General features: G+C 54.1%; 1 protein-coding gene across 1 annotated transcript; it reads right to left on the reverse strand.

Annotated features, from left to right (window-relative positions):
• Nucleotides 1-657: 657 nt before the first annotated feature.
• LOC143363779 (uncharacterized) lies at nucleotides 658-5760 on the reverse strand. Its single transcript, XM_076804311.1, has one exon. The coding sequence runs from the start codon at nucleotides 5758-5760 to the stop codon at nucleotides 658-660; it is 5103 nt and encodes a 1700-aa protein (XP_076660426.1).
• Between the last annotated feature and the right edge of the window lie 3712 nt (nucleotides 5761-9472).

A 9472-nucleotide genomic window follows, 5' to 3' on the forward strand; every position in this document is an offset into this window, starting at 1 on the left:
CGAGCGTGTCTAAAGACCTCGTTTCGCGGTTATCGCGGGTTATTTATACTGTGCGTGGCCACCGGCGTCGGAAGGAATAAGGAGTGGGGTTTTTGAAAATGACAAAGGATTTGGCAGTGTCGAACGTTAGCTAGCGCACGAGGGCAATGCCCTAACGGCCGCTACTGCACAGGAAACAAGGACGGTGGGTGACGGGTTTGATATTTTGGAATATGGGAACGGTGGCTCACGCGACAAGTAAACGTTTAGGCGTAAACACAAAGTTTACGTCTGAGTGCGTTCACCCGGTCTCGGCGCCGTGCTCGATCAGCTGGCTATTGTCAACGCCGAGACACGGTCGCACCGAGGCCGCTCGCCTGCGGATTAGGTCGCAAAAACTATGGCACAAGAAATGATGTTTGCGTTACCGAGATTCTCGGTAACGCCTGCAGTGATTTCGAACATTCCGCCCGCCTTCGACAATCGTCGAACGAAATGAACGCGCGCGGGTGAGCGGGATGCTAATGACCGTTGGTGAATGAATGAACGACGCGATGAAATGCAGGGCGGTGAGCTTACATACTACGTTGCGGTGGGGTACACGTTGTCGGAAGGATATTGTCCGCGAGGAGCCCGTCGTTTACGCGTCTGCCGCGCGATGCAGGGGGATGAGCTTTGTCACCGGCCGTTGGTATCTGCTGGTCGCTGTTTTGACGGTGGCGACGCGAACGTGTCCGTCGGCTCCTGGGTGGACCTCGTCGATGCGCCCCAGCGGCCATCTGGAGGGGGGGGGGTCAGCTCCGACTTTATGAGGACTAGGTCCTCGAGTTTGAGAGAGGTTTCCGCGGTGGTCCACTTCGGCCTGGTCTGCAATTGGTGCAGGTATTCCGCTGCCCATCGGCGCCAGAAGTGTTCCAGGCGTTGCTGGAGCAGTTGCCAACGGGTTAGCCGCGACCTTGGCACCTCCAGTAGCGTCGGTTCTGGTACAGCCGTCAGTGGGCCGCCGACGAGGAAGTGTCCTGGCGTCAGCGGGGTGAGGTCCTCCGGGTCATCGGTGAGAGCTTGCAGCGGCCGGGAGTTGAGGCAGGCCTCCACCTGGCAGAGGAGGGTGGAGAATTCCTCGTAAGTGAGGGGGTCGTCGGCGACGACTCTGCGGAGGTGGTGCTTCAGGGACCGGACTGCTGCTTCCCAGAGCCCGCCAAAGTGTGGGGCGCCCGGGGGGATGAACTTCCACGTCACGCCGTCCTTCGCGAGCTGCCGGCCGATGCTTGCAGCTTCTCGCGTCGAGGCCATGAAGAGGCGCCGCAATTCCCGGTCCGCGCCAACGAAGTTGGTGCCGCAGTCGCTTGTCAGGCTGCTGCAGGTTCCGCGGCGGCCCGTGAAGCGGCGGAAGGCCGCCAGGAAGGCGGCGGTGGAGTAATCCGACACAGCTTCGATGTGGACGGCCCTCGTGCTGAAACAAATGAATACGGCCACGTAGCCTTTGGTGGCCTTGTGGCCGCGTCCGGGGGTCGTCTTCAGCTGGAAGGGCCCTGCGTAGTCCAGTCCGACGTGCTGGAAGGGCCGAGAGGGGGTGACCCGCTGTGTTGGGAGGTTGCCCATCACCTGCGTCGCCGGCGCCGCCCGCCATCGGATGCACCGGAGGCAGTGTGAGGTGCACCGCTTCACCTGTCGCCGGCCTTGGGGGATCCAGTACTTTTGGCGGAGGGCTGCGAGGGTCAGTTGCACTCCGCCGTGCAGCGTCCGGAGGTGGGCGCTCTCGATGACCAGCTGGGTCAAATGGCATCCTGCGGGCAGGATGATAGGGTGCTGCTCGTTGTACGGCAGGAGGGCGTTGTGGAGTCGCCCTCCCACGCGCAGAATGCCGTATTCGTCGAGGAACGGTGTTAGTTTGCGGAGTCCACTCCCTCCCGGGACTGGCTTCTGTTGTTCGACGGCGGTGAGTTCGGTGGCGAAGTGGAGGCGCTGCACCAGCCGTATCCACGTTTCCTCGGCTCGGCGGAGCTCGTCGGGGCGCAGGTGCGGCGGAGATGCAGTTGCGTCGCGCCGGGAAGGGCTGGTCCACCGGAGGCACCAGCTGGTGGCCCGGAGCAGCCGGTCCAAGGTCGAGAACCGAAGGAGAAGCTCTGGGTCCTCCTGGCGGCTCGTCTGGAGGCACGTGGCCGGCGTTCTCTCTTCCTCGGTGGTACAGTGCGGCGGAGGCGCGGTGTTCCAGCCCGCCTCTGGGCTGGTGAGCCAGCTTGGTCCGTGCCACCAGAGCGGGTGGCTTGCCAGCTGAGCTGCTGCGACGCCTCGTGAGGCGCAGTCCGCAGGGTTGTCCTTGGTCCCCACGTGGTGGAGGTGACCGTCGGGCAGTGCGGTCTGGACCTCCGACACGCGGTTCGCGATGTAGGTGCGCCAGCGGGTTGGTTCTCCCTGGAGCCAGGCCAGCGCGACGGTGGAGTCGCTCCAGAGGTGGACGGCATCAATGGGCACCTGGATCTCCTGCCGGATGTGCACCAGGAGGCGCGCTCCAAGTGTGGCGGCGCACAGCTCCAGTCGTGGCAGCGAAACCGTCTTCAGTGGGGCGACCTTGGTTTTGGCGGCGACGAGGTGTGCTCGTGCGACCCCGTGGGAGTCTTCGATGCGGATGTAGACAGCGGCGGCGTATGCCTTCTCGGACGCGTCCACAAATGCGTGCAACTGTCGGGTGGCGGCGGTGTCGTCCACTCCGAGCCACCGAGGGATCCGGATGCACGCTAGTTCGTCCATGTCCTCTCTCAGGGTGTTCCAGGCTGCTGCTGTGTCGGGTGGGAGGCGCTCGTCCCACGCGAGGTTGATCTTCCAGAGGTCCTGGATGAATATTTTTCCCCGGACGACGAAGGGGGCGAGCCAGCCGAGCGGGTCGAACAGCTTGGCGATCTGGGAGAGCACGCGTCGCTTGGTGGGCGGCTCCGAGGTCGTCTCTGAGGGGGCGTGCAGCGAGAACGCCAAGGTATCGGTGGCGGGGTGCCACGTCAGTCCTAGTGCACTGCATCCGGTCTCAGGATGCCACGGGATCGTGGACGACTCTGCCAAGAAGTCGGCGGGTAGCGCGGAGAGCAGCGCGGAGTGGTTGGCGCTCCACTTCTTGAGGACGAATCCGCCCGCCTTGCAGATGCCGATGAGCTCCCCCTGCGTCCTCTCGGCGTCCTCGATGCTGTCAGCCCCAGCGAGGATGTCGTCGACATAGGTGGCCGTCCGGAGTATGCTCGCACCTCTCGGGAATCGCTGCTTTTCGTCTTCGGCTAGCTGCAGCAGCGTGCGCAGGGCGAGGTACGGGGCGCAGGTCAGGCCGTAGGTCACTGTCGTGAGGTGGTAGGCGTCTATCCGCTCGCTCTCGTTGTCACGCCACAGGATCCGTTGGAGATCCCAGTCGTCTGAGTGCACCCGGATTTGGCGGTACATTTTTTCGATGTCCGCGATGAATGCGACCTTGTGGCGCCTCCACCTGAGCAGAATGTTCGTAATGTCCTGCTGCAGTTTGGGTCCGGCTGCGAGGTGTGCGTTGATAGACGTCCCAACGCTGGAGCGGCGAGACCCGTTGAAAACCACTCGCAGCTTGGTGGAGGTGCCAGTTGCCTTCAGCACACCGTGGTGAGGCAGGTAAAAGTGTGGACGTCGAGGGGTGTAGTCGGCTGCTGGGATCACTTGCATGTGGCCGAGAGTGCGGTATTCCTCCATGAAGTTGGTGTACAACGCCTGCAGCTGCGGGTTCGTCGCGAACCGGCGCTCGTTGGCCAGCAGAATGCGCCTGGCGATGCAGTGTGACTGCCCCAGCTCTGGGTTTGGCGTTGTCAGGCACAGACGCACGACGTACCTGCCGTCGGGCTGCCGGGAATGGGTACGCTGGAAGTGCTCCTCGCACGCTGCTTCCTCGGCAGTCCGCTGCGGTGCGGGTGGCGGCATCTCTTCTTGCTCCCAAAAGCGCCGGACGAGAGCGGTCAGGTCGTCGATGGTGACGGTGTGGCTGGTTGCTATTGGTGTCGAAGGCCCAGGGCTGGTCGTCGGGCCTGACAGGATCCAGCCGAATATGGTCTCTTGTGCGACCGGACCTCGATGTCCTCCGCTTCTGGTGCCCGTCAGCAAGACCTGCGGGTATACGTCCGCACCCAGGAGCAGGTCGATGGGGGTTGCGGAGTTGAAGGTCGGGTCCGCGAGAGTCAGTCCCGAGATGTGCGGCCAGGCGGAGGCGAAGGTGCGGCAGCGCGGTCGGTACGAGGTCAGCCGAGGTAGAATGAGCGCCTCCACCGTGCAGGAGAAGTTGGCGTGGAGTCTCGAGGCGACGTCCAGGCGGGTTCTTCCTCGTGCGGTCGCGGTGGCCTTGGCACCGGCGCCGACTACCACCTGAGAGCAGGATGTTCGATGGAGTCGGAGCTGCTGTACCAGTGATTCGCTGACCAGCGACACCTCGGAGCAGGGGTCGATCAGTGCCCTGGCGACGACGGTACCTCCCGCGGACTGGACTGCCACGAGGGCGGTGGCGAGGAGCACCGATAGCGGTTCCTCGGAGGGCTCCGGTCCGTTCACGATATGCATAGCGGTGGGTCGTGGGGGGCGGTTGCCCTGCACGAGAGCGTCGTGGAGCATCGTATGATGCTTCTCCGCGCACCGCTGACAGGTCTTATTGGATCGGCAGGCTGCGACGGCGTGTGGCCCCAGGCAGTTGTGGCACAGCTGGGAGGAGGTCACGACCTGGAGTCGCTCCAGTGGCGTCTTGCTTCGGAACGCTCCGCAGAAGCACAAGAGGTGGTTTCCCCGGCAGAGACCGCAGCGTGACTTGGTGGAGGGTTGGTCGGTAGCGACGTGCACGGCCTTGATTCCCTTCGCTGCAGGTCGCTGTGCGGGTACGAGACGTCCATGTCGGCTCTCGCAGGCCTCCAGGGTGCGGATCGTCGTCTCCAGGAACTCCAGCAGCTCGGAGAGCGTGGGTGGTTCCGTGCTGCTCCCCAAGGATGTCTCCCAGTGCTTCAGTGTCTCTGCGTCCAGGCGCCGCACGACGTGTTGGACCATCCAGTGGGCCTTGTCGTCGACGGGAACGTCAAGGCCGTTCAGCACTGAGGCCACGTTGCAGCTGGTGTCGAGGAGCCGCTTCAATTCCCTGGCGGTGTGCGTGGTGCAGGCGGGCGTCTCGTAAAGGATGTCGAATTGGGCATCGACAAGGAGCCGGCGGTTCTCGTACCTGTGCGCCAGCAGCTCCCATGCCCGATGAAAATTATCAGCCGACATCGGGATGCGGCGGATCAGCAATGCGGCTTCTCCGGTGAGGCTGGCGGACAGGTAGTGGAATTTCTCGGCGTCACTCCACGACGGGTCGTCAAGGACCAACGACGAGAAGAGGTCCTTGTACCGCGTCCACTCGCTGTACTGACCCGAGAAGGCCGGTAAGTCGATGCGCGGGAGCGTGGACCGTGCCCTGGGCCCGGACGCTGCAGGAGGCGGGATGCTCGGCGATGCAGGGGTCGACGTGGGTGCGAGGCGCGCCAGTGCGTCGAGTAGCTGCCCCTTCTGCAGCGAGTAGGCCTGTTCGCCTTCCGTGAAGATGTCCAGGGTGAAGTAATCGCTCTGTTGGTCCTCAGGGGTGGCCGTGGATCGGATTCGGTCGTCTTGCTCCTCGAACTGCTGCCATCTTTTCTCCAGGGTGGCCAGAGTGCTCTGGAGGAGTCCGATGGTGAGGTTCGCCTTTCCCTGCTTCTGCAGGTTGTCGCCGGTGCGAGCCATGCGCCCGAACAGCACATGTTGACTCGCGATGAGTGCGTCCATGACGTTAGAGTGATAAGGTGAGCGAATGAGTTTGGAAATTTATAGGAGATGGTACGTAAAGGAATCCGGCTCGAAGGACCAATGTTTGGAACTATAGCGAAAGGAAAGAGGTATAGGTTGCGATAGAGACAGGTAGAGAATAAAAGTGGACTGTATGAAATAATAAATAATGTATTAAGAATAAAGTGGAAAGTATACAAGATAGCGGTGAAGTGCAGAGGTACAAGAAAGCGGAGAATAGATAGTAGTCGGAGATGTAACGCGCAAATCGTGAAGCGCACGATTTGGGAGAGTGAAGTGTCGTGGAGCGCACGAATAAGCGAAAGTAAAGCGAGACTGTGATCGAGCGATCGAGCGTGTCTAAAGACCTCGTTTCGCGGTTATCGCGGGTTATTTATACTGTGCGTGGCCACCGGCGTCGGAAGGAATAAGGAGTGGGGTTTTTGAAAATGACAAAGGATTTGGCAGTGTCGAACGTTAGCTAGCGCACGAGGGCAATGCCCTAACGGCCGCTACTGCACAGGAAACAAGGACGGTGGGTGACGGGTTTGATATTTTGGAATATGGGAACGGTGGCTCACGCGACAAGTAAACGTTTAGACGTAAACACAAAGTTTACGTCTGAGTGCGTTCACCCGGTCTCGGCGCCGTGCTCGATCAGCTGGCTATTGTCAACGCCGAGACACGGTCGCACCGAGGCCGCTCGCCTGCGGATTAGGTCGCAAAAACTATGGCACAAGAAATGATGTTTGCGTTACCGAGATTCTCGGTAACGCCTGCAGTGATTTCGAACAACCTCGTTAATTCTTAATTCGATTTAGTTAATTAATTCGCTAAATCTATAATTCAATTTAATTTCCTCTTTCACTGAGAAAAAAGTGTGGAACCGATCCAGAGTTCGGATTGCACGACTGTCTCCTGCGAGGACTCGAATCGCTCTGGTTTAAATTTTAACCGAACCCCGGCGTCCTGACCTTCCCTCTTTTGTTTCTCCCCTCTCGTCGTCGCGTCCCGCTGCTGTTGCCCTAACCGTTACCGATACCGTTACTTTATCGGTGTTTGTTTTTTCACTTGTTCGCCCGCTCGGCTTGGGGTAACCCTGTGGTACGCTCTGTGTCCTTGTTTTTCTTGCTAACATTTGTAGCATTTCGCCCGTTAACCGTTTCAACTCTTTTTGCGTGTCCTCTAATTTCTTATAACATCAAAACCGCCTTATTGTTCTTTAGCTTTACCTTGATTTAACGACTGGGGCCTACGTGTACACTTTTTCTATTTTGAATTCGACCTCCACCGGTTTTCGAGACTTCGGGAATTTCTAGCCTTCTCTTCGCTGTTTGTCGTATAATATGTTAAGAAAAAAGAAAGACATTAGCCTTTTCACTATTTGCACTCTGTTACTTTTGCGTCTTATCTTATTTCTTTTATGCTATAAATTATTCATTTGCCTAAGCTACCTTTTCTTTACTTTATTTTGTATTATCCGTTATAATGTTAGTTAATTAATTAATCGAAAAATTATTAAACATTTCCCCCATTTTATCTGCCTATTGAACTCCTCGTGTGAGGTTCTTGCAAATTTATTTCTTATTGTAGTTTTATTGAGTTCTCTCCTCTAAGATAGAACTTATTCTTAATCTATTAATCTTTGATTTTAGCTTTTTAAAGTATTATCAAATTTCCTCTTAATTAGGCTTAAATTTCCCGAAGTCTCGTGTGGTTGTGTTTGCCCTGTGAAAAAGTGTCACGTTTACAGTTTGGTCCGCCGTTGTTTCCTAATTAGTTAATATAATTATTAGCGGTCCCCGCACACACTGTGTTTTCATGAATTTTCATCTTTTCGCTTTTGTATGTTTATGTTAGATTTCGCGCTTTTTTCAACGCTTTTCCGCAGATCGGTTTGGACTTATCATTTGTTCAGTGCCTTCGCTTATTTAATTATTTGCGGGATTTTTTAAATCCACCCCCCGTTATTCGCCAGTAATTTTGTGTTCGATATCTATTGCACATTAGATATTATTGCTCCGCTGCAATGCACCCACCTGCTCAGGAAGCCTACTTATTTATTTGTTTAATTTGTTTTGTTTGTTTGTTTAATTGTTTAATTAATTAAGTTGTGTAAATTGTTTTGTCTGGAATTTCTGTGTTGCACGACTGATTCTATAATGTTAGACTGATTGGTTTGGGTTTGGGTTAGAAGTAAAAAAAAAAATTAAAAAGAAAAAATTTTCTTATTCTCTTCTTTTGGTTCGCCTTACTGATTTTCAATTCGTGTCTCGTATCTTTCCCTGCTTGGAAAGATTCGCGGGAAACTAAAAGGAATGCAACTGAACTTGCGAGGAAATTTAACGGATTGTGTATGAAAGTGTATTTGGAATGGTATGAAAGTATGCTGAGTGAAAGTGGAGAAAGCGGACTGTATGAATGAATTGAATGGAAGGCGGATTTGCAAATAAATTAACTGTATTTTCACACTGTAAAGCTTCAGTTTGTCACAAAGGTTGAAAATTATAATAAATTGACTGATAAGCAATCGATCTCGAAAACTTTCTCTTCTTACGTAATCGCACAGCTGACTCGGAATTCAGAAAGAGAGCGAGTAACGGTTCTCTCTCGGTTTTATTACTTCGATCCTTCGGGAAGTTCGTCACGCGCAGATGTTTCCGGTTTTTCGTCGAGAACCTTCCAGAAGAATCGAGCCTGTTTTCCGCGAATCACGCTTGAGGGTTTTGCCCGCGCGAGCCTCGATTACAGACGCTGTTTGTCGGTGTTCTCGCGCGTGTTGCGGGACATTCTGTGATTGGCAGCCGCGCGGTTGAGCACGGTGAGGCGTTATGGCGTTCGCGCGCCAATCTCAAACAATTCGTGATTTCTATTTCGGCTTTCCTGAGGTGCGTTGCATTTACATAGTGCTGCGTTGCCTGCATATTACTTAATTATTTCAGAGTGTCTATTTAATTTTATTTTATTTTTCGCTCTTAATTCTCCTATACTTCTACTAGACTCTTTTAGTTGTTGTCCTATGCTTTGGAATCTTTTTATATTTCGATTTATCCGCCTCATTTAATTATGTTTCTTATTTATTAATTTTATTTTGCCCCGCCTGCTTCTGCTAACAGATTTTCTTTTATTATATCATCTGGGGGGCCTAATATCCTTCTATTACTAGCTTTTGCACGAGTTAGTTTTTTCAAATTCATTAATTTTCGATGTTTTTTAGACGCCATCTTGTTTTTTGTTTCTAGGTATTTTTGCAGAATTTCTTCACTCAAATGTTTATATTGGCTGAAAAACCCCACCTAGCAATTTTGGTTCATGTATCTAATCCCTATCCTAAGTTATTAGTTTGTTAATTTGCTGAGTTTGTTTATCCCTTTCTGGCTAAACTAGGAACCCTTTTCCTCTTAAGGTTTTTGATATATCCCATTTGAGTCTATCTGCAGGCTATCCCATCGTTAGATTTTGATTTTGTAAAAATTTTCGATCTATTTTTTCCGCCATCTTGTTTCCTATTTATGGTTATTTTTGGAGAATCTTTTTTCGTTATTGTTGCTATCGTTAGGAAACTGTCGTACGCCGATTTTGGCTTTAATCCGTTCTATATTTAATGAATTATTTTCGAATTAAGCTGGTTAACTATCTAATAATCATTTCTCGATACGCGTATACACTTTCCTCCTCGTTTTTTTTCTGCTTGGTAGTTTTACCTTGGCCT

This window comes from Halictus rubicundus, unplaced genomic scaffold (genome assembly GCF_050948215.1).
Source record: "Halictus rubicundus isolate RS-2024b unplaced genomic scaffold, iyHalRubi1_principal scaffold0121, whole genome shotgun sequence".
Classification (NCBI taxonomy): domain Eukaryota; kingdom Metazoa; phylum Arthropoda; class Insecta; order Hymenoptera; family Halictidae; genus Halictus; species Halictus rubicundus.